The 25,863-nt window shown below is 35.9% G+C and overlaps 1 protein-coding gene across 4 annotated transcripts; it reads left to right on the top strand.

Moving 5' to 3' along the window:
• Positions 1 to 972: 972 nt before the first annotated feature.
• Positions 973 to 21,281, top strand: LOC117925555. 4 transcript variants are annotated; one of them, XM_034844596.1, is made up of 10 exons: positions 975 to 3,946; positions 4,030 to 4,134; positions 4,288 to 4,440; positions 12,471 to 12,634; positions 12,805 to 12,952; positions 13,209 to 13,331; positions 13,465 to 13,552; positions 20,379 to 20,562; positions 20,791 to 20,841; positions 20,931 to 21,281. In XM_034844596.1, the coding sequence occupies exons 1-8, from the start codon at positions 1,484 to 1,486 to the stop codon at positions 20,543 to 20,545; spliced, it is 3,411 nt and encodes a 1,136-aa protein (XP_034700487.1). In that variant the 5' UTR covers positions 975 to 1,483; the 3' UTR covers positions 20,546 to 20,562; positions 20,791 to 20,841; positions 20,931 to 21,281. The 4 variants fall into 4 exon arrangements, with proteins under 4 accessions (XP_034700488.1, XP_034700487.1, XP_034700486.1 ...); XM_034844595.1 differs by having other exon boundaries at positions 20,659 to 20,841; positions 20,931 to 21,218; XM_034844594.1 differs by having other exon boundaries at positions 976 to 3,946; positions 20,379 to 20,841; positions 20,931 to 21,218.
• Positions 21,282 to 25,863: the final 4,582 nt, after the last annotated feature.

The raw sequence follows: 25,863 nt of genomic DNA, 5'->3' as shown, positions 1-25,863 counted from the left end.
TATCCTGCACTTGGAAGAAGAAGTAGTGGCTTTCAAATTAAGTTCCGAATTAGTGGATGCTACCAAAGGGAGTGGCGATACCATACGCAAAAAGGAAGAGACTCATAGAATGGCAGAGGCAAATAGAGCTTTTGCACATTTTCGTTAATCCATGAACATGATCTATATAGACACATAGATCCATGGATCCAATCCATACATCTCGATTGGAAAAGAATCAATAGAAAAAGAAAGAATCGGAATTGATCGATATATTTCTCGAAACAAACGAAAAGGAAACTAAAGATGAAACATAAATCATGGATCCACTAAGTCCTCTCGGGGTTTCTACTCGAATACATGACCCTAACTACATATTCTATAAATAAAATAAGGGACTTTTTTTTTTGTTTTTTTTGGTAAAAAAACTGTCAATTAATTATAAATTGAACATGTAAAAAACTATCTCATTTCTTCGTATCTTATAAATGATTCTATTATTCTATATTTAAATGTTATTATTATTATTTTCTACCTTGACCACATTTTTTTCCTGAGTTTCATATGATTTTCATTTTAATTTAGTCATATACTTCAATAGCTTATATTGCAATTTTTTTGTGACATGAAGATTTGATCTCACTATAATATTAATAATAAAGTATGATATGAAAAAGGTATCATTAATTAGGAGGTCGTGGATGGACATCTTAATTTGGTCATATTGTAATTTTATTTTGTACCTTAATTACAAATTTATATCTTAATTATTTATGTTTTAATTTTATATATTTGTCTTAATTATTTATACACTTGTACTGTCGCTTAAAAAACGGCTCCGATTGACGGTGGAGTATATCAAATTGGTGGCGTAAATTTTTCCAAAAAGGATTTTATTAGTTGTACACGAATCTGGAGTAAGGGGACGCGCGGGAGGAGCGTGCAGGGCGGAGGATAGAGAGATGCTTTGAGCTGCGGAAAGGAGGTGTTGCCACGTGGGACATTACCTGGCAAGCAGGCATTGTAAGGCGGGGCTATGGCGGTCCTTCGTCTCCATTCATCATCATCCACATCATCATCATCACCATCATCATTTTCACATCACACAGAGAGGCAGACGAAGAAGAAGAGGTAGGGAAACCACATCATCAGAGCCATCGTCTTCTTCTCACCACTTTCTTTCTCCCTACTTTCTCTCTCTATCCTCCTCCGACTGCCTCCACGCCTCTCCATTTTTCAGGTACTTTGATTTTTATTTTTTTCGGATTCCGAATCCAGATCGAGGAATTAGGGTTTGTTTTTCCGAGCTGATTTTTCTTTTCGGTTAGAATTGGGGTTTTTGATTCGTCGCGTTAGGGTTTTGGGTGAATTTTTTTGTTTGTTCGTCTGTTTTTCCGATGGAGAATCGATTGATTTGGAGTGGGAAACTGGGGGGTTGCGGGTGTGCATCGGAGGTGGTGATTGGGGAATTCGTGGGCCGTTGTATGGCTTGAATTCCATACTCATGTGTAATAAAGGAATTGCACGCGTGAGCGACTCTGTTGATCAGAAACAGCACCAGGCTGTGTATTTGATGGATAGCCCTTCTGCGACTCCTAGTTCAGCCCCTGGGTCGAACGATGAGAACCCTCGTGTGAAGTTTTTGTGTAGTTTTTCTGGTAGTATATTGCCCAGGCCACAGGATGGGAAGCTGAGGTATGTGGGTGGGGAGACGAGAATTGTAAGCGTGCCCCGGGATATTGGTTATGAGGAGCTGATGGGGAAGATGAAGGAGCTTTTTGATATGGCGGCAGTTTTGAAATACCAGCAACCTGATGAGGATCTTGATGCTCTTGTCTCGGTTGTGAACGATGATGACGTGACCAATATGATGGAGGAATATGACAAGTTGGGTTCTGGGGATGGGTTCACTAGGCTTAGGATTTTTCTGTTTTCGCATCCCGACCAAGATGGTGGTTCTTCGCATTTTGTTGATGTTGATGATACTGAGAGGAGGTATGTGGATGCTTTGAATAATTTAAACGATGCTTCGGATTTTAGGAAGCAGCAGGTGGGTGAGTCGCCGACTATGAGTGCAATTGATGATATTCATTTGGCTGAACAGTTCTTTAACTCCATAAGTCTTGAGGGTGGTCTCCATAACCAGAGAAACTGTGAGATGCCTATGTCTCAGTTCAACTTGCATCACCTTACAATTCCTCATATGGGGTCGGGGCAACACCAACCTGTTGCTCAGAGGTATAATGAAATGGAGTCTCAGTGGAACCCTGCCTACTTTTCCCCTAGGCATCACGGACACCATGATGCAAGGCCGCTGGCAGAGTATCCATCTTCACCTTCATCTGCGAGGTTCCGCATGCCATTTGGGGAGTTACCAGATAAATGCATTGATAGAGTGCCTGAAGAATACAGTCGGCAGCCAGTGAATCCCCAAGCTCCATATGATCATCAACCACAAGCTTCAGATAATGTTGTATGGCTGCCAACAGGAGCTATATCCAGTGAGAAGGCAGGTTTTCCGGGTAGCATGCTTCATGGCCCCAATGTTTTTGAAGGGAATAGTATCTGTGAGCATTGCCGGATGACTTTCCATAGACATTTAGAGCAACCCAACATGGGGAATGGATTGCCTCCAGTTGCTAATCCATGTGCAGAGTGCCCCCCAGGTAGGGAGTCTTTTTTGTTGAATACAGATGCAAAAATGCAGCATGGAATATATCCAAAAGAGCACAATGATCCTCGATCTCTGTATAATGAAACTCATAATCATGAACGGGGATGGATTCTACAGCATCAGTTGAATCCTCGGGCTGAGGATGCAAGAGCTCAAATCTCTGGAGCTGGAAGGTTGAATGATCCGTACATTGTAGATGGTTCTGGCGTGAATTTTCCAGTTGCACATGGTAATTTGCCGGATAACCATCACGTGTCTTCAAATTATGTCCATCATGAAGACCCACGGTACATTCGAACTGGACCTGAGTTGGGGAATGGAGTATTCCATGACCAAGCTGTAGCTGCTGGCCCTGCTATCAATGTTCCTCCTCTGGAAGAGCGTGCTGTTCGCTATGGCAATTTGCCTTATCCTTATGGAGCTGATAATCTTTACCAAGTCTCACACGGACATGTACCTGCACATGCTTTATGGAGAAATGTTCAGAACCCAATGCATGGTGCTCCCTCTTATGAAGCATCCACTTCAACCTGTCAAGCAAATGGTTCAGTTAATCCAGGACCCATTAGGGGTACACGGGAGGGTAGTCCTAGGTTCTGTGTTGGGTTAGATAATCAAAATCCTTGGGGTGAATCATCACAGAAAATACTAGGTTTTGATGGCTCTGCTCTCCCTGATTATTCTTATGGCCATGCTACAAAATTGAACCCAAACACTCATGGTCAGGAAGGCCAACACCCATTTGCTCCAGGTCCTGTTCCATCCCCATCTGACATGTTAAAGTTTGCTGCTCCTATGGAACCATTGCATTTCACAAATTCATCTCCAACTTTAATGGATGATAAGTTTGTTGCTTCAGCCAATTTGAGTTACAATCCAGAATCAAGGGATGATAATAATGTAAATCAAACAGTTATAATGGAGGCTAAACAAGCTTTTAGAGAAGGAAAGGAAGAGATTCACATGGAGAAGGTTGAAGATAATGATATGCCAGTTACCTCCCTTCCAGAGAAAAACAATAATGCAGATAAGAAATGTGAGGTGGCATCTCTGGAGCCTGTCAACTTACCAGCTGAAGATAATGTTTTTAAACCTGTTGTCAACGATTGTGCTCCTCTTGAAGAAGATGCTAAACTGGATGTTAGCAATTTGTCTTTCTTACCAGAGTTGATTGCTTCTGTCAAAAGGGCTGCATTAGAAAGTGCTGAGGAGGTGAAAGCTAAAGTTCAAGAAAATGCTGATGCAGTGCATGCTTCATCAACTAAAGAGGCTTCAAACGAATTGGAGACAGCCGTGAGTCAACTGAACTTTTTTTTCTGAAAGATTGCTCTTTAATACTATGTTTTCTTTTTCTCAAGATATCCTTTGTCCTTTAGAATGCCCTGGGGGATTTGGAGTTGGATTCTGACAATGATAATGTGAATACATTCAAGATTGAGCCAACAAAGGCTGAAGAAGAAGCTCTTTCAAGGGGATTACAGGTTCTCGACCAATATACACCATTATTTTTGTAAAACATCTCTTTGGAAATCACACCTTTATCTCTTCGTTATCTCTTCTCTATCTTAGTGTCTTTTTACTATTTCATGCATTTTATTTCCTCCGCCTAACTCGAATTTGTGTTCTTTCTTTAGACAATAAAAAATGATGATCTGGAGGAGATTCGGGAATTAGGTTCTGGTACGTATGGATCTGTTTACCATGGAAAATGGAAGGGGTCTGATGTAGCAATAAAGAGAATCAAAGCCAGCTGCTTTGCTGGGAGACCATCTGAAAGAGAACGTTTGGTAGTAACTGAATCCTTTTAATTATAATTTCTTGTTTAATCAGCTACTTTTGGTGTCCAAGTGGTGCGATTTTTGCATATGATTGCATTATTTTTCATGTATGTATATAAAGTCGAGAAAGAGATAGTTTCACATATGTAGTAGTATGTGCTGTTATAACAGCAGTCTGCATTTCATGATTAGCACTTAAATTGAAGGCAAGATATTTTGATAGCTTCAAGCTAGTTCCTTACTATCCCAGCATCTTTTTTAACTTTCAAAATGGGATTAAATCAATTATTTTAAGCCTGTATATTTTCATTTTAATCTAATATAGACATGTCTGTTGATGCTCTTTAAATTCAGAAAAAGTTCTGAAATAGTGTTAAACAATTTCTTTTTAGCCAATAGAGGTTGTTTACTTATTTCTGAAAAAGAAAAGAAACAATTTGAACTGATTACTTATACTAATCTGCTTATACCATGTCTAGATTATATGTTTTGCTAGCATTGAAGTTGGTTTTCCTCCGGTGCCATCTGTATACAATATAGGCCTTGTAGGATTTATAGCAGATATGAAAAAGTCTTTTTGCATTATGAAAAAGTCTTTTTGCATTATTGACTTGGTGCTGAGTGATGCTTATATTAAGGTATTCAAGTTTTGAAGTTTTATGTGTTGGTGTTCCGGAGAAAAGAGGAAGGTGTGCAATTTGAGTCTGCCAAATGCCGTTAGAAGTGGATGAAATACTTCGCATTTAAGGATGAGTATTTTCATGGGAGATGATCTTAGATCCAAGGTCTGGGTGGTGTGTGATGTGAGGAATTCCCTTGAAGGATTGTTCCTCAATTTTGTTTAGCATGGTAGCTCATGAAAAGGCTTGGGTGAATGGGATAGGGTGGGATGTTGGGGCTGCTGGAACTGATATTTTTAAGGAGTTCCAACGTCCAATGATGGGGAGTTGGAGTTGAAATTTTCTTCTGCACTGTATACACTCTGAAGTTGTTTCAGGTGGTTGTGGTGATAGATTGGTGTGGAAGATCTTTAGAAATGTTTGCTTCTCTATGAAGCCTTTATGTGAGTCAAATTTAGGGGCCTCCTGTTGCGAATAAGTGTGGGATTCTGAGGTTACATCTATGTTGGATTCTTTGCATAGGAGAGCAGTTTGGAGAAATGATTAGCTTATTGTTGGGTGGGGTTGGACTTATGTGAATTGGTGATGCTTATGTAAACAATGGTGTTGGCTAAACGTATTTTCATGCACTGTGGGAAGGCTTGCTGTTTGTGGACTTTGTTATTTCCTTTGCCTGGGGTTTCTTGGGTGCTTCCCCATACTCTTAAGGATATGATTTTTTGTTTTTAAAAATAGTCTTATATTAAATGTATGAATGCTGTTACAAAACATACGTACAAACTTTGTGTACTTGAAAACACTTCTTAAAATTTTTTTGTTATGAGGAAGTAAAAAGTTTTCACTTCCTCAAATTTTTGAAATTTTGTAAACAGTTTTGAAGGACACACTGTAACTTTCTACTTTTTGTACAAGAATTCTTATGTTTATATAGGGGTTTCTATTTTTAAAATTAAAAAAAATAAAGTGCATCCGAAGGCCACCTTATTTATTTACATTTTTGTAGATTTCTTGGGTTATTATGCAATTATAGCACCTGCTGTTTTTCCCTGTTGTTTCTTTGGCCTTCAGTGAGCTGTATATAATTTCTATGTATTAGGGTTCAGTCACATTTTGCTAGGCACCTGTTTTTTCCTGTATATAATTGGCATGTGAGTTATTCGGTTGTAGGATCTACCAGTCACTGTCTTGCTGAAAAACTGAAATCCCTTAAAAGGGACCTAAGAAGTGGAACAAGGAAGTTTTTGGTAACGTTTCTGCTAAAAAAGCCGAGGCTCTTTCTTGAATACAGTTCTGGGATTCAAAGCTGAGTCTTAATCTCCTGTCCTCTGAGGAAGCAGAGGCTCGTTTGGGGGATTTGGAGGAGTATAAGAAGTGTGTTTTAATGGAAAAAACCTTTTGGAGGCAAAAATCCAGGGAGACATGGCTAAAGGAGGGGGATAAGAACACCAAATTCTTTCATAAGATGGCCAATGCCAGGGCGAGAAAGAACCTCTTATCCAAGGTGAACATTAATGGAAACTCCCTTACTAGTGCGGAAGATATCAAGGATGGGGTGTGTAGGGCTTATAGGACTTTGTTAGCGGAAACCGAGGATTGGAGACCGAGGATGGGGAATCTATAGTTTCGTATATTGGGATCTGAAAGGGCCAGAAGCTTAGAGGAGCCTTTTTCAGAAAAAGAAGTTTTTGAAGCCCTTTACAGCCTCTTTGGAGATAAAGCGCCAAGTCCGGATGGGTTCACCATGGCCTTTTGGCAATTCTCCTGGGATTTTACCAAAGCTGAGATTTTGGCCTTTTTTGACGAGTTTTTCCGCCTTGGCACTTTCCAGAGGAGCTTAAATTCCACCTTTCTCGTCTTAATCCAAAAAAGGGGGGTGTGGAAGAGCTGAAAGACTTCAGACCAATAAGCTTGGTAGGGAGCCTTTACAAATTACTCGCCAAAGTCTTGGCTAATAGGCTGAAACAAGCTATTGGGGAGGTGGTTTCAGAGTACCAGCATGCATTCATTCGGAATAGGCAGATTCTGGATGCCGCTCTCATTGCAAACGAGGCAGTAGACTCTAGGCTGAAGGTTAACATCCCTGGACTCCTCCTGAAACTAGACATTGAGAAGGCGTTTGATCATGTCAACTGGGATTGCCTTGTTTCAGTTATGTCCAAGATGGGGTTTGGGCAGAAGTGGATAAATTGGATCAGTTGATGCATTTCCACAACCAACTTCTCAATTTTGATTAACGGGACCCCTTCAGACTTTTTCGAAGCACTAGGGGCTTGAGACAAGGGGATCCTTTATCCCCTTATCTCTTCTTATTAGTCATGGAAGTTCTCAGCCAGCTGCTCTTCAGAGCCAGAAGTGGGGGCTTCATTGAGGGGTTTAAGGTGGGAAACAATAACGGAATAGAAAGGGATTTGATTCATCTTCTGTTTGCTGACGACACCCTTTTATTCTGCAAGGCTGACAGTGGGTAGCTACGTTACTTGAGTTGGGTGCTCTTATGGTTCGATGTGATCTCAGGGTTAAAAGTGAATAGGGATAAAAGTGAGGTGATTCCTGTAGGAAGGGTTGACTATCTGGAGAATATTGTCTCGGTTTTGGGGTGTAGAATTGGGAATCTTCCCTCCTCTTATTTGGGACTTCCCTTGGGTGCTCCTTTCAAATCTCCAAGGGTGTGGGACGTAGTGGAGGAGAGATTCAGAAAGTGCTTGTCCTTGTGGAAGAGACAATATCTTTCCAAAGGGGGAAGACTTACCTTGATAAAAAGCACCCTTTCAAGCCTCCCTATTTACCTAATGTCTCTCCTTGTTATTCCGTGGAAGGTGTGTGCAAGACTTGAAAAGATCCAAAGAGACTTCTTGTGGGGCGGTGGCGCTTTAGAGAAGAAACCGCACTTGGTGAATTGGAGCGCGGTTTGTACTGATATGAGACAAGGAGGCTTGGGTATTCGCAGTCTTGTGGCCCTAAACAAAGCCCTGCTTGGGAAATGGAACTGGAAATTTGCTATAGAAAGGAATTCTTTGTGGAAACAAGTAATTATAGACAAATATGGGGAAGAAGAGGGAGGTTGGTGTTCTAAAGAAGTGAGGGGTGCCTATGGTGTGGGATTGTGGAAAGCCATCAGAAAAGATTGGGAAATCATTCGCTCAAGATCCCGCTTTATAGTGGGGAATGGGAGGAAGGTCAAATTTTGGAAGGATTTGTGGTGTGAGGACCAAGCTTTGAAGGATGCCTTCCCCAACTTATTTAGATTGGCGGTCAATAAGAATCAATGGGTATGTGATGCTTGGGAAGAGGAAGGAGAGGTGGGAAGCTGGAATCCTTTGTTTTCAAGAAGCTTTAATGATTGGGAAATGGAAGAGGTGGAGGGCTTGCTCCAAAAAATACACCCTCTGGTTTTGCATAGTGATGTGGAGGATGCTTTAAGTTGGAAGATTAGTAAGAATGGCTCCTTCTCTATTAGATCTCTCTACCGATCCCTCATAGCTACCTCTAGTGAACCTTTTCCTTGGAGCATCATTTGGAGATCTTGGGCACCCATGAGAGTTAGTTTTTTTGCTTGGGAAGCGTCTTGGAACCGAATTTTGACTACTGATCAGCTTAAAAGAAGGGGCTGGATACTACCAAATAGATGTTATTTGTGTAAAATGGAAGAGGAAACTAGTGACCACTTGCTCCTATTCTGTAAGAAGGCTACAATGTTATGGAGCTTGCTTTTCTCCCTTTTTGACGTGCAGTGGGTCTTGCACTCCTCAATCAAAAGGAATTTGATAGCTTGGCATGGTGCTTCTGTGAGTAAGGGAAAGGAAAAAGCTTGGAGGGCTGCTCCCCTTTGTTTAATGTGGACATTATGGAGGGAGAGAAATGAAAGAGTGTTCAATGACAATGAACGTACCGACCAAGCTCTAAAACTCTCTTTTTTTGTACACTTTTGTGAATTGGGTTAGGGTATATTTAGAGACTCATTCTTTGTCCTTGTTTGACTTTATAGAATGACTTTTGTCTAGATAGAAGAAAGGTCTTTCTTTTTGGCCTAGCTCCTTGGGCGTTGCTTGTATACTTTGTGTGTACTCTTTTCGCCTTTCTAGGCTTTTATAATACATCCTCTTATTTGCCTATAAAAAAAAAAAAAAATAATAATTGGCATGTGAGATGCATGGATTGTGCTAGAGGTTTGCCATGACTCAATGTTTGTGCATCATGTACAGATTATAAGTTCAACACCAAAAGCTAAGAGTTTAGTGTCTCTCAACAGATTAAATTTCAAGGTCATGTAAAGTCTTTTAGATGTGACACCAACACTGCACGTGTCATATGGTGGGACATTGTCATGTAGAGTTTGCTGAGGTGTGTACCTTAATAATTTGAGACTTATATTTGGTGCATCCTTCTCATTGTACTCTCAACCAATAAGTTGGATATATCTGATGCCGGACATACATAAGGTTGACATCTGTGAAGCAATGATACAGAATCAGTGGGGTTTTCTACACCCCCAAACCATTTAAATGAACTCTTCAAGTTAACCTAGAAGACCTATTTAAAGTTTATGGCTTATGTATAATAAATACCCCTACATTTCTTTAACTCTTATTAAATTTCAGTTCATATTTTGACCATTTACATTGTTTTCTAAAAATTAAAACTATTCCTCTTATTTACAAAGGACATTACAAATGCTTTGCTGTTCTTACTAAATGCTTTGTTCTTAGTAATTATTAGCATATTGCTCCTTTATTTATTTATTTCTTTTAAGCCTCTCTCTCACTGACACATGCACATAAATGCATTTGTATAGATGCATCTCAAACACACTGTTCATATTCTTAGTGGGTTCTACATAGTTCAGATTCCTATGTCGGCTTCTTTGCGTTCTGTAAATGCCCTTGATCTGTGTTTGAAGTTTGGATAAGGAATAAAGAAAGATGCTACAAGCAGAAGAAAATAATTTGAAAGGGAAGTTGAGATTGTTAGTGTGGAAAGGACATTCAAAAAAATATGATTCATCTTCACTCAGAATCCTCTAAGAGGCCCAGAAGAATGTACCACCTCAAGGAGTAGAAAGAATTCATGTTTAAATTTATATAACAAACCAGAAAAGTCTCATTTAAAGAATCTACAAGAGTTTTGAATCTCTTGCTTTATGTCCTTATGCATCTAAATACATTCCTTTTCAAGAGTCTGCAGCCAAGGTTGTCCCTCGTTTCCTTGGCCAGTTGATCAACTCTTTATTTTTTGAAATAAAATAAGGAACTATACTTGTATTTTATTAGATAGAAATAAGTAAAACACTTCGGCTTGGACAACTACCCACCCCCCTCCCGCGTCCCTTCTCTCTCTCTCTCTCTCTCTCTCTCTCATGTTTGGGTGGTGGTGCAGGGATGTCTGTTGTGTGGGCCACTGGGTCTGGAAGTATTTGGCTTTATTTGGGGATCTGTTTTAAACATGTTCAGGCTCAAAATTGGTGATGGGTTGCACAAAAATTGGAGTTCATCTACAGTTCAATATGCTCATGCTATACATAAGATGACATGCTCTTGATAGTATTGTCTGTTCTACCTTCAGATTCTGAGATTGAGGACTTAGAAGGCCTCATGCGCTCTCTTGATGATTTGTATCTCTCTCCTTCGGTCCCAGATGCTAGATTATGACCATTACCTCTTCAGGGCTTTTTTCAGTCAAATCCTTTTTTCTAGCATTATCTCAATCTTCTGGATCCCCTCAAAACTTTCCTTCAAAGTTCGTGTGGAAGTCTCAAGTTCCTTTCAAAGTGAAGTCTTTAGTCTGGTTAGTGGCACACAAGAAGGTGAATACTAATGACATGTTGCAAGTGAGAAGACCCTACAAAGCCCTTAGTCCTGATATTTGAATCCTGTGCATGAGGCACGGGGAATCAGCAGATCACCTTTTTCTTCATTGTTCCTTGACAATTGGGTTGTGGCACAGGCTATTTCAGTTAGCTAAGATGGATTGGGTTTCCCCAAGGAGCATATATGACATGATGTCCATCAAATTTCAAGGCTTCGGTAATTCTAAGAGAGGGGTAGTTTTGTGGCAAGCTGCGAGCATAGCTCTAATTCGGGTTGTGTGGTGGGAGAGAAACGCAAGGATTTTCGAGGATAAAGCAAGGAATTCAGAGGTCCTTTGGGACTCTATTGTTTTCCTTGCTTCCCTTTGGGTTTTCTGTTCCAAGGCATTTAAGGGGACTCCCCTTAATGTGATTCAGTTGGATTGGATAGCGGTGTGTTCTCCTTAGGGATTGGTCCTTAGTGGGAGGTCGTTTGTTTTTGTGTATTTTCCTGTTGTTTAGTTGTCTTTGGTGGGAGGATTTCTCATCCTTCTTCTTGTACTTCTTTTTATATTAATATATCTTTGTGGCGTTTCCAATCAAAAAAAAAAAAAAAAAAGTATTGTCTGTTCTACCTTTTAAAAGTAGTCTCTTGCATATTCTTTTATCATTGTTTAATTAGTGAAAATGATGGTGTAAGATGTAGGTGTCCTTTTAAGTTTTATGCATCATAAATTTTTAATTCCAGTTTTTTATATATATGGCCCACAAATTATGTTAAATCCTGAATCCTTGTTGGACATAATAGTATATAACACACACACACCTTGGTAAGTAAATGTGCGTTGCAGTTGCTCATGTATTAATCTAAAAATAGTAATGGACATATGACTAAATTAATTGTTAGCTTCTATCGGTTTTATTTTATTTTTTATTTTTAAAAATTTTTTTGGGCCTTGGTAAGTTTGTGGGAACTTGTAAACTTCTGCTGTTGTTGAGTACCAGATATGGCGAGTTTTTTTATTTTTTATTTGCTTACAAACAAGAATGTGCTTAGTTTTTAAGAAAATTACAATTCAGGACAAGGAACTAGAAGTATGTATCCTTGAAGTTCTCATTTGATCTCTTCCATAATGGTTTAATTGTTGAGCCTTATCATGTCATCATCGTTATTTTAGTTACTATTTTAGCTTGTTGACAAATGTGTGTTGAGGAAGTTGAAGTCTCTTGCTGGAGGACACTTTTGTGATCATTCCATGCTGGTGTGGTGCCCCTTAATTTTTCCTTTTCTTTTTTCCTTTTTCCCTTTTTCCATTCATTCTTTGTAAGCCTTGCTAAGGGACTTATTGCCCTTTTGCTTTTTAATTGGTTTCTCATAAAAGAAAAGGCATATGTATCTGATTGTCATAGACAGGAATGTTTTCAATTGGCAGCGAGTCCATCTTATGTTAGTGCAAATCGTCAGGCCCTTTCTACATATAGAATTTATTTAGAATTATTTTTTGAATTTTTCTTTCTTTCTGGGAAGCAAGCTGATGAGAATAATTTTGCAACTTCAGTGTTCTGCTGTAGTTCATTACCAATTACACTTGCTTCAGTTTTCATTGACTGTTTGTCTATCCGTCTTGCCGTTACAGATCGCGGATTTCTGGAAGGAGGCTTTGATATTGAGTTCATTACATCATCCAAATGTCGTTTCCTTTTATGGTATAGTTCGTGATGGCCCTGGTGGCTCTTTAGCAACTGTGACAGAATTCATGGTTAATGGTTCTTTGAAACAATTTTTGCAGAAAAAGGACAGGTAATTGTTTTGATGGTGGTTTACTGAATTGCAGTTTATGAGTCCTTTTAACTTTCTTCTGTTTTAGGATGTAGGCTATAAAGCATATACTTGGAAGTGCTCATTTTTTGCTGAAAAGAAATGAAAAATTTATTTCCTGTGGAATGTGACAATTTTATGCTATTGAACAGGACAATAGATCGTCGGAAGAGACGCATCATAGCTATGGATGCTTCATTTGGAATGGAGTATTTACATGGCAAGAATATTGTACATTTTGACTTAAAATGTGAGAATTTATTAGTAAATATGAGAGATCCACATCGACCTGTTTGCAAGGTATGTTTGCTATAATTATAAATATTAATTTTTGAGCTTTTCTGCGGCACCTAATCTTGTGAATTATGTTATTCCCTTCCATTATTTGTCCTAGAACAAGGATGCTTGGGGAGAACAATGAAACTTTTGGTGTCGGACTCTTGTTAAGGACATTCTTTAGCAGATTATGTTGCATATTTACTTGCTGTACCTAATAGTAATCATATATATTAAATGGGATTGGATTTGGGAGCTTATCCATTTCATATGCTTGTAGATTGGTGACTTGGGTTTATCAAAGGTTAAACAGCATACGTTAGTATCAGGAGGTGTTCGTGGAACACTTCCTTGGATGGCACCAGAGCTTCTTAGTGGGAAAACCAACATGGTAACAGAAAAGGTAGGGATTAATCTTAAATTCAAAAACTTTTAGTGTTGTTAGTATATGATATTTGCCAAGGCCTTCTTTAAGATCTCCAAGTCCTATTCTTTATCTTGTTTCTTACTTGTTTATTTCTTTTTCTGTGTTGTAGATTGATGTATACTCATTTGGAATTGTGATGTGGGAATTGCTTACTGGGGACGAACCTTATGCAGATATGCATTGTGCTTCTATAATTGGTAGGAGCTATATTGAAACATAACTATATGTTCTGTTTCATTTACAACGTAATTTGTTTCTATTCTCCCTGATCTTGATATGCATGTGGTCATTATCATCTAATTATTATAATATTAAGGAAATAGTTGGTTCCAGTTCTCCGCTTCAATCTGCTCAGTCTATCTTATAGATGTGTTGCTCTGAAAGGAATAAACAGTTCCACCAAGAAATGATGCTTGAACATTTTAGTGGGCATGGGTATTCAGGAAGGAATAAACAGTTCCACCAAGAAATGATGCCTGAACATTTTAGTGGGCATGGGTATTTGGGAAGGAATAAACAGTTCCACCAAGAAATGATGCTTGAACATTTTAGTGGGAATGGGTATATTTGGGAAGGAATAAATAGTTCCACCAAGAAATGAGTTGGTTTAATTAGGATTGGTGATGCAGCTCATTTATTAGTTGGTTTCAGTTCTTCACTTCGATCTCCTTATCTTGTAGATGTGTTGCTTGGAACTTTTTGGAGGGAATGGGTATTTGGGAAGAAATAAACAGTTCCACCAGGAAATGAGTTGGCTTAATTAGGATTGGCCTTGCAGCTTATTTACTAGTATTTCACACAGCCCTTCTCCTCAATTATTTTGGATCATAACCTGAATAATGCTGGGCAAGGAAATCATCCTTTTGTTTACTGGGTGGTGCTGTATGTCATTTTTCTATGTTGGGCAGGGGTGCAAGTGTTGGTATCTAAAATGTGTACTAATGTTGGATTTGAAAAATATAAATAAATTAGGGTTCTTGAACACATTGCATTTGAATAGTATTATTTGTGAACTTAAGATGTTGGAAGAACATAAATTGAATAGATGGTACATATTAAGAATTTGATCATGCATTCCATTTATGTAATTATGTTGGATTTGATCCTATTTTGGTCTCTCATGTATAGATCCAAGTGCATATCTCTGTGCATGGACTGCCAACATTTAAAAGGAAATGATTTGTTACCTAAGTCATGGTTGTTCACTTATGAAATTCATGTAATGACTTATGCTTTGGACATGTAATGATATTTTAAATGAGCAGTGTCATAACAAAGCCATGTGGGTTGGAATGACTTGTTTCTGATTGTGGATTCTAATGCATTAAAACTATTCATCTTATGCAACAACTTTAATCCCAACTACCTGTGGTTGGCTACATGGATCCTTTCTTTGCCATAGGACTTCTGTTTGATCTTTGTGAATTGTATGTCTTTTTCATTGCATCTCTTTTTGGACCTTGCATTTTAACTTTGTGGACATCATTCCCTTGTCTTTTTGATCTATCTTCTACTACCACATATCCATCCTAATGGTTGAATAATAAAACATTGAATTTTATTATATGTGGATAACATTTTAGTGAGGGCTCTTAGAAATTTAGAGTTCAGATCTTCCCCACAATTTTAAACATGGAATTCATTAATGGCCACAGGCTCATATCTCCAAGGAATAAGTGAAGGTATCAATGTAAGGAATATTCGATAATCTACTTTTCTTTTTTCTTTTCTTTCCTTTCTTTCTTTGGTAGGCAAATGAGCAATAAAATTAATAAGCCTTAGAAAAGCAGCACAAAGTACACAAGAAGTATACAAATGCACTACAAAAAGAAAAACAAGAAGACAAAAAACAAAACATGCTCCCTCCCCTTACTTGCAGCCTAATCCATTGACAAAATCAAACATGTACATGGACCCAACCTCTAAGCCCCCTTTTGTCCACTCTAGAAAGTTACACATAAACAGGGATTTAAGCTTTTGATCTGATAACTCAACATTTTCTAATGCCCTTCTATTTCTCTCTCTCTCTCTCTCTCTCTCTCTCTCTCTCTCCTGATAGTCCAAAACAATCATAGAGGACCAACATTCCATGCTTGGCTTCTCTTTTTTCCAACGAAATGACCTTACCATTTCATGTACTTATTCTAAATGATTCAATATATGTTGCAAGACAGTTTTCATATAGACCTGTGCTTATCACTAATATCATAGGTGTATCTGATTATTCAATTGGATGCCCTTACGAGACGGTGTGTACAATAAACGTTAGTAGGAAAAGTAAAATTTTGAACTTTTTCTTAAAGAAGATCATTATATTATTGATTAAAGGATGCTTTTCGGTAATGTAAGTTTTAGGAAGTCTCTTTTGTGGCGCTTAGTAAAAAATTTTGTATGCAATTTTTCTTTTTAATTATTATATATTAAAAATGGGTAATCAAATATAAATTAGAAGTGGGTTGAATGATGGGAGAAAAGGGGATGATCTTGTGTGGAGACGAAGTGTATGTGTTGTTGAAGGTGTACTATCGAAACTGGAATGTAATTATTGTTGCAATAGAAGGGAGCTTTATTTGAGTGAAACACATGATTTGGTTAAATAGATGACAAAGAGGGAAGAAAGAGAGACCATGATCTTAAGTGGGAACAGGTACAATTCGGATGATCTGAATAGTAACCTTAAGGATGATAATAAATATAGAATGATTTCTTAATATATTACTTTTTCCTTTTAAATTTATCTTCCCTTCTTATTGAGGGAAGGGCTAGGAACAATGAATTTAAGAGTATAGAAATCTTAATATGAGTATAAGCAAGTATATGGTTGTAGATGCTTGTCGTTTCTTTTTTAGTATAGTAGTTGGAGATTTGTCTCAAGTTTGGAATATCAAACTACAGTTAAAAAGTTAAGTTTATTTTTTGGATTTTTTTTATGAATCCATGTTATTTGTCATATGTTGTTAAGGTTGTTTCATGAGAACTCTAATGTCCAATGCTACATGTGTGGTATTATAGATTTTATTTATCTATTTTTCCCTTAGTATCTTTTATGATGTTGGTTAAAAATTGTTATTTTTTCTGTATGTATGTACTCCTTATTTATGTGCATATCCTTGTCTATCTATTTCCCAATGTACAGAAACACAATATGGTTTACAATATGACAATTGGATACAAGTCCTTATATTTGATGCAAATGCAAGAGAATCAAGGCTTTGTTAGTCATCTTGAGAGCTCTTGTAATGTATCTATGGACAGTATCAGTACTTGATCTTACTGTTTAGCAGAGTTTTTGTTTGGTTATGTGGCTAAGATGAGCTCCTATATTCACTTGAGATTTTTTTTTTTTAATTATCATTCAGGTTTTAGTTGTTTTTCTTTAAGAACTGTAATTTTTCCTTGTTATCTTTTATTTGTAGGGCTGCTATATAATGTTTCCATAAGCAACCAGCCATTGTCTTTGGTTTTCTAACCTCTAGAACCCCATTTTTGTCCCTTCTACCTTTGACTTTTACCAAAACATTCCAAAGCCTAAACTAGTTGCTATCCAAAATTTCAGTTGCCCATTTGGAAGTTTCCTCAATACTTGTACTTCACGTGTGAGAACTAAATCCATAATCCAACTTCACAACCATAGACCCATCTATTATCCCGAGTATGTTTTACTTTACATTTCAGGAATTATTATTTTGGGCCCTCTACCAACGTGATTAGGGATTTGTATCTTGAATTAATCAAGTGAATGCAAGTGTAGGAACCATCAAATCTATTCTTTGACCTTGAGCATGACATATACTCATCCACATATCCAAGCACAAATCGGTATCACAACCAATTCTTGGATATCTTTTAAACATATTAGAGTAGATCTTTATCAAAAAGAGATCATCTAGTTAGCTGGGATGTAGTGTGTAAGCCAAAGACGAAAGGGGGATTGGGATTTGGAAAGATTTCTATAAGGAATTTCGCTCTCTTAGGGAAGTGGTTGTGGAGATGTCCTAGAGAGGGTTCAGCTCTGTGGCATCAGGTTATTTTAAGCATTTATGGATCACACTCCAATGATTGGGATGTCAACAATATAGTCAGATGGTTACATCGTTGTCCTTGGAAGACCATTGCACAAGTCTCCTAAGAGTTTTCCAAGTTTACTCGGTTTGTGGTAGGAGACGGGGATAGAATTTGGTTCTGGGAAGACTTGTGGTGGGGGGACCAACCTTTGGGGGTCCAATATCCAAGACTACTTAGTGTAGTCATGGATAAAAATATTCCTATTTCTTCAATTCTTGTATCTACTCGCCCATTCTCTTGAAACTTTAACTTTCGTCGAAATCTTTCCGATTCTAAGATAGAAGATTTAGAAGGCCTTATGTGGTCTCTTGATTGTCTACATATATCACCTTCTGTTCCAGATATGAGATCCTGGTCTTTATCTCCTTCAGAATTTTTTACAGTCAAATATTTCTTTCTTGCCTTATCTCAATTTTCTGATTCGCCTCCAGTTTTCCCTACTAAGTTCGTTTGGAATTCTCAAGTCCCCTTTAAAGTCAAATCCTTTGTCTGGTTGGTGGCTCACAAGAAGGTTAATACTTATGACTTGCTACAGTTGAGAAGACTCTACAAAGCACTTAGTCCCGACATTTGTAAGTTGTGCATGAAGCATGGAGAAACAGTAGATCATATTTTTCTCCATTGCTCTTTGACGATGGGGTTGTGGCACAGATTATTTCAATTAGCAAAGATGGATTGGGTCCCCCCAAGGAGCATCTCTGACATGTTATCTACTAATTTTAATGGTTTTGGATCTTCTAAGAGAGGGATTGTTTTATGGCAAGATGCGTGCATCGTTGTAATGTGGGTGGTGTGGCGGCAAAGAAATGTAAGGATTTTTGAGGATAAAGCAAAGAATTCAGAGAATCTTTGGGATTCTATTTGTTTCCTAGCTTCTCTTTGGGCTTTTTGTTCTAAGGTTTTTAAGGGGATTCCTCTTAACGTGTTACAACTTGATTGGTTAGCGGTGTGTAATCCCAATGAGTTGGTCTAACTAGAGTGTTTGCTTGTTTTTTCTTTGTATTTTCTTATATTTGATTCCTTGTAGTTTGTTTTTCTCTTGTGGAAGGATTCCTCATCCTTCTCTTGTACTTCCTTTTTATCAATATATTCCTTTGTCGTTTCCTATAAAAAAAAAAAAAAAAAAAATCCAATCAACATTTGAATTGTGTTAATTTGATATGAAGATTTAATACTAGCATGTGCTGCTAGGTGGCTATCATTACATGCACAGTGAACATAAGATCTTCATCTCTTGATACTCTAATTTAATCTAAATTGAATTTTGAAGTATTATTTATTTATTTATTTATTTATTTTTTATAATTGAGGAATCTTCCATGACCAAGCTCTTAGGACTCTCCATGGGGACCCAAACCTCGGGGTATTGACCACCCCGCAACAACCAGCATTGGGTAAATTCAGGGTATCATCAGTAGCAGGATTCAACTTAGGACCATATGCCACTTACTGTGACCACACTGAATTTTGAAGTATTATTGGTTACTGTGATTTCTGGTTTGTGCCTTAACTCTAAAGGGAATGTCCGCTCATCTATCTCATGGTACCCTATGACATCATCGTTCCTTTGTGAACACCCATGACATTTTGAAGAATATGCAACACGAGAAGTAATGTCGTTTTTTTAATTATCAAACAAAGGAGCATGAAAATTTTAAAAAATACTTTGTACAAAGGAAACCTGACTCATAATCTACTTAAAATTCCTAGGAATCTAGGATATACTTAAAGAGCATATACTGACCAAAGGTTTTGCAATAGTATTCGCATTATGTTTTTCCTCTTAAATGATTCTTGGGAGGGCTTGTGATTCACTATATTTATATTCAACAAGAAAATTATGAGCTTCACCCATGACACCTAAGTTTTACCTATAAAATTTATTAACTACATGTATGATGATAGAACACATACATAATATCCTTACTTGCCTTCCCATATCATAGGTTGATGATTCATGAAATAGTATCTAACATAATCTTTGCGTTTGCTGTTATGTGAGTGAGGTGGGTAGATGTTGTGATGTAGGACAACCCTAGGATGGTTGCCTACACTCAAGGGTAGGTGGGCTAGGGTTTTATTTTTAGGGTGTAAGGAGAGGAACAAGGAATAAACTTTATGGTAGAGAAAATTATAAGATAAGAAATAGAGAGAAAGAAGAAACAATGAAGAAAAGATGGAAAACCTTAGAGTCTCACTAAGGCCTTCTAGGAGTCTCACCTAGAAGAAAATCAATGGAGTCTCACCATTGAAGGTTGCAATCTTGCAATGAAAGAAAGTATAATATTATTCATTAAAATTCATTCCTTTGATTTACATTGATTAGCCTATTTATAGGCTTCTCTAAGAAATCCAAAGTCTACTAGGACTCTAATAACCTATTCTACTAGGACTCTAATAACCTATCATGACTCAAATTCTAATTATATTATAACTCAACTAGCTAATCCTAATTAGACTCCAACAAATATTAATCCTAATTTAATTCCAAGTAATAATAATCCTACTTTAATTACAATTAATACTAATTCCTTTTCTTGATATATATCTTGAATATTCATCCTCATCATGTTGCCCATGAAGTAATGGTCACTCTGAAACATGTAGGACATTCAATTAATATCTCCAATTGCCTTTCATCCTCAAGATCATCTTGACATTTCAACGTTGAAGTTAATGCTTTAGTTATATAATACCTTTCGTTTTGATATTTTCTGAATTAGGATTGGGGAAACTTATACATCTTGAGGAGATTGATTTTGAATAATTTCTCCTTTTAGAAGGGTGTGATTTTTGATACAGCATATTTCTAAACTTCAAGTTGTGTATGTATGAGACTAAAATAGAAAGGGACCAAAACCTAATAAAGTAGTTGGCAATCACAGTAACCTGGGTGTTAGTACACAATCTCTAATTCATTTGTTTGTTTCTGTTTCTTTCTTTCCTCTTCTTTTATAGGAGGAATCGTGAACAACACATTACGTCCACAAATTCCAAGATGGTGTGAACCCGAATGGAAATATTTGATGGAGAGTTGCTGGGCTTCCGATCCAGCAGAGAGGCCATCATTCTCAGAAATCTCTCAAAAGCTGAGGAATATGGCTGATGCCCCAATTACAAAATGATGCTGGACTTGCAACCGGTTTGTTTGCCTACCCTGTACAGTAGCCCAAAAGTGAAATAAGAAATCTAGATTTTGCTTTTTATAGTCACCTAATGGTTCCCTGTGTATGCACAGGCTAATAATGCAACACTATGCCTTCGTCCATCTTGAATGAAATGAAACTTTTATAGTACTCCCATGAAATGATATTTGTTCTTTATAGAGTACACTTATATATGCACTCCAAAACTCTGAACTGCATTACAGTAGGGAAAATTACCTAATGCGACAAGAAGAGCTGCAATGCACAACTGAAATGTGAGTTTTTCCAATTTATATCACTCTTTTAGAATCTTCTGTTCATTGAAAATAGTCGGATATGAAACGTTTTTAACTTTCCTTTGCAGGTCCATTATTTTGAACATGATTAGGATGGTGGCACCAATCTTAACGACATGGGTGCTTTCTATAATACTCTATTATATGTCCTCGAGGAGAAACCAAGCTACCATGGAAGGATGTGTATATAAATTTTATTCTAATAGAGTGTTCTAAACTTCATCTTCAGAGTATAATGATATGCATTATGCTCTATAACTATGGATGAAACTTGGAACTTGGATTCATGAGATATTCTTTGTTGATTCTTCACTTATATTTTTATAATATACCTAGGGTTTTTCATTCATCATTAACTCTCTCTCTAGTAGCTGTAAGATGTATAATGATATTTTTGTAGTAAGAAGCCTGTTTTCTTATCTATTAGGATTCTTCCACCGTCTTTGTCCTAACAGATTCATACTGGAGTCTGAAGTTATGCTGTCTGTAAATCAATTATATTGTGTGTTGATTGATTAAATATCAGACTATAGATCTGGGATGATGGAAATGAACAAACTTCTAGTGGGAAATGGGAGAATGGTTTAATTAACCTTGTGGCTCTATGTTTTAGAAGGTCAAATTGGAAGGATATCAGCCCTTTGTGTTTTCCTTTTTTGGGTTTGAGCTTCTTTGCTAAGTTTTCAGGGTCTTTTTATGGTTTGTTTGTAAGGTTTTTGGTGCAAAATGCCGAAATGAGAGCATCTACCAAACCCCAGGAAGGGCTTCTTTCTCCAGTTTGTCTCAGTTCTGATTCGCTGCTGCTTCATTCTGTGTATTGTACAGGGTGTTGATTAACCTTTTATACCTAGCTGTACAATAATGGTGGATAGGAAAATTGATTGTTTATGAAAAAATTATAATTTTTTAAATTTGATTGTCTATGAAAAATTTGAAAGAAAGGAAATTAAATTATTAAAGAATTAGTTTTTTAAACCTTTTTTTTTTTTATTTTTAACAAGAGGAAATTATTTTCTTCTTTTTATCCTTAATATGTATAAGATATATATATATATTTATTTTTTTTGAAAAATTCTTTTGGAGACAAACGTGGCTTGAAGGAAAGAGGAAGGGGAAGAAATTCAAATATTTTTCTTTGGTTTGTTGTGAATATTTGGATAAAGGAAAATTAATATTTTATTTATTGTTTTGCAATCTAAAAAATCAAACTTAAGCATTAGAGTGGTATTATGTTTACTCTTTGAACTGATCCATAGGTCTAGTCTTCCTCTTAAATTTTATCGAGTCAACAATTTAACTGTATTGTTCCTAACTCAAATGATGAATTGGATCGAACGGTTTGATTGACCGATCTAGTTAGATTTTTAAAACATTAGTTTTATTTGTGGGCTTATTTCTTTTCATATTTTTCTTTAAATTTTTTTGTGATTGTAGGGAAATACAAAAAAAAAAAAAAAAAAAAAAAACTACAATTATCATTAAAAATTTAAAAGGAAAATTACACTTTTACCAATGTGAAATTCATAAAAAAAAAATTAAAAAAAATCAGAAGCCAATAAATGGAGATAAAAAGTAATTTAATTTTTTTTTAAAAAAAAATTGAAAAATTGACATTTAAACTTTTTACCTAAAATATAAAGGAATTAACACATAGTATGAAAGAGTGATTTCAAGATTTAGAATATTGGGTGATTATGGTAGGCCCCAATAGCTACCAAACCAAGGAAAAATAAAAGACATTCAAATATCCAGTTGACTTGATTCTCCGATAAGGGTATAAACCCATTGATTTATATAATGGGGTGACACCAACTCTGTTAAGGCCAATTTCTATGACGCCAATCGACATTACCTAATACGCGCCTTTGACCTACGTTTTAAGGTCAATCTTCCCACGTGCCAGGTCACTCCTTACACGTGTAAACCTCGATGTAAATTTCTAATCTCTGGGTTTGGTAAATCAGAGATCCCAATTTTTAAAAGTGGACTTTCCCAAATGTCTTCAATCTTATGGAAGCAGTTGAGTTGAGGGGCATAATTTTATGTAAATAAAAAGGAGATTATAGGTGTAGCCTCCTTTTTATATTTAAATCAAAGTGCCTTTTAGATGTGAGTAATCAAGTACACGTTTTACTACTTTTGAGGCTGCAAATTAGTTTGTTAATTGGGGTTTTGAGGATTTTAAAGATTATAGATTTTTTTTTAATTTTTATTTTTTTATTTTGATATGATATAATCTTTTTCTTTCTTAACTTTTTCACCTAGACCAAAAATAATAATAATAATTTGTATTCTTTTTCTTTCACAACTTTTTACTCATACATGTCTTAAATGCTATTCCCTTTAACATAAAAACATAAAAACTCCAAATTTGTTTGGAAGGTTGTAAGGAAAATATTGGGAGAAAGAAAAAAGAAAAAATATATTTAAACTTAATAAATCTTTCTCAAATATTCTTCTAATTTATTTTTATTTTTTCCTATTCTATATAAGGAATAAATTTCTATAATAAATCTACTCAAATGGTCTTCCAATTTTTTTTCTTCTATTTTATATGTAGAGAATGAATTTATAATTCTTTTTTTTTATGGTAAATCAAACAAGAAAAGTAGAATTTTATTTTATTATTTATTTAGCATATTTCCAATATTTTTGTGATCTAGAAAAGGTCCTTAAAGAATTGCATTTGGCAATAATTGAGCCCCCAACAGTGGTCTTTCCAAGGAGGCTTGTCCTCCATAAAGATGAATCAAAATAATTGTGATAAGAGCAAAGTCAATTCATTGGATGCTAAAAGGTTGCAGGGTTGTTAGTAAAAAAAATTTAAAAAGAGAGATGGGTTGACAAATGTTAGATAACTTGGAGAAGGGGTTGAGGCCACATTGAGCTCAGCAACTGCGTCTGTTAGTAGCATACTTGTTGATTATTTTACGTAAAAGGCACCTGGGTGCTACTTATTTTCAATCCAAATTAATCAAAAAGTCATTATATTTTGTCTTTTTTCAAGCAACTTCGCATATCATTAACATATGATGATACATAATCCATGAGTCTATATTTCATGTTTGTCAACCCTAGTGACGAATGATACATGATCTTATAGTAATCTTTGATGACAATATTCTTAATTACATATTTACAACTAACATTCCATTCGGCATATAGTATCATGCAACCAATTAAGCTCTTAGAAATAAGTCCCTCCCATAAGTATACTCTATAAAGTGTTCATTGTTAATTTAAAATAAGGATGAAAATTTAAGTTGGAACTTGCTAACATGGGTTGTTTCAGATATGTGGCACTTGTAGATAAGATTAATTATGGAGGTTGATTGTGTTGGGAGACTTGTAACCATTATGGGACTTTTTTTTGCAATGTTTTTGAAAATTGTTATCAAAAAATACTTTTTAAGATTAGTTCTTCTAAAGAGTTCTTAATTGCCTTCATAAATACAATTTTGTTAGGGAATTTTGACTTTTTTTTTTTTTTTTTTCATAATGGTACATATATGTGTAATGCAAAAGTTCTCAAAATATTCTCTATATTTTTAATCGTTTATCAAAATATTATACAAAAATTCTTGAAAACACTTTAGATTAATATTAAACTAACTTTTTTGTGTTTAAAAATTAGAAACATGTTTTCAAAAACATTTTTGACTAGATTCTTTATATCTTTTTTTTTTCTTTTTTTTTTTTTTAAGTTTAGAGCAAGGTTATAGATTAGGATTGAAGGTCATTGTGAGTACTGTGTTCAAACTAAAAATTGATCGTTTAAAGATGTGTATGTTGGTTTTGGAAGCCTTGCGGAAACAATTTAAGAAAATTTAGGCCTTAATTGAACTCTTAATTATGAAACAATAAGAATCATGTGACTAAGAAGGAAAGGGGGTGGAAAACATATTTAAAGCTTAATTTATTGAAGCTCATAAGGAGAGGTTGAGTAAACTTTAAGAGCTTTCAACCCATGATCCTTGGAAAAGAGGGAGACCGTAATCATCGGATGCACATGGTAAAGTTATCAAATTCTTTTCTTTATTGAGATTCTTAATTTGAGTATTTAATAACTTACATTTTTAGGTTAAATTAATAATTTAATAGCTACGTTATCAAATCCTTAGATTCACCAGAGCTTAGGTTTTAGGCTGACCGTGATTTATATTCCTATATATTAAATAATTGATGATTCAAAGAAAATGGCATGTGAACGGAAAATACTTATGTTACTTATAAATATTATTAATTATGAGTTTGTTGATCCCTGACAAAGAGGGAGATGTAGCAAATAAGGTTTGCAGGAACCAATTACCTCACACTAAAATTGAAGTACTGAAGTAATGTAGAGGCGGGAAAATCTCTCCTACGTGTGACAATATCATTTTTAAAACCCATAACAAATTATGCATAGTGTAAGCACTACCATGCATCTTAAAGAAAAAAATGTATCCACACCATGGAATATAAAAGAAAAACATATAACTATTGTTAATAAACCACGTATACACACAAATAGAAAATAAAGAAAAAAAACAAGATTTTTATGTGATTCGACGATTAATGTATCCTTACATCCATGGAGTGCACTAACACTCAATAATCCATTAATAAAAACGAATAAAAAGAGTTACAATAGTAAAACTTTCGGTTATTGCTATACTTTCTAAAAAATAAAATTTTAAACAAAAAAGGTTTAAATATATAATAGAGATAAACTCGTCAATTATCATAAAAAAAAAAAAATTCTTCAAAGAGGACTATCCCCTTCAACCTCTATGAGCTAACTGAGTAGCTTGATACCTATGAGCTTAGTAGGGAGCTCGACCCCTACGAGTTGATCAGGCAACTCGGACACTTATTTGTTGAGGGGAAACTGATTCAATTCGGAGTTGTTGATGTCTATAGCGATTAATCATAAAAGAAAAATTCTGATTCAGTTCAATTCGATTAAACTTCCTTCTTATTAATATGGAAGTTCTTTTTAGATACAAGGAAATGATTCAA

Source organism: Vitis riparia, chromosome 11, assembly GCF_004353265.1.
Source record: "Vitis riparia cultivar Riparia Gloire de Montpellier isolate 1030 chromosome 11, EGFV_Vit.rip_1.0, whole genome shotgun sequence".
Lineage (NCBI taxonomy): Eukaryota > Viridiplantae > Streptophyta > Magnoliopsida > Vitales > Vitaceae > Vitis > Vitis riparia.
The sequence above is the reverse complement of the archived record's forward strand: the minus strand, read 5'-3'. Positions and strand labels throughout refer to the sequence as shown.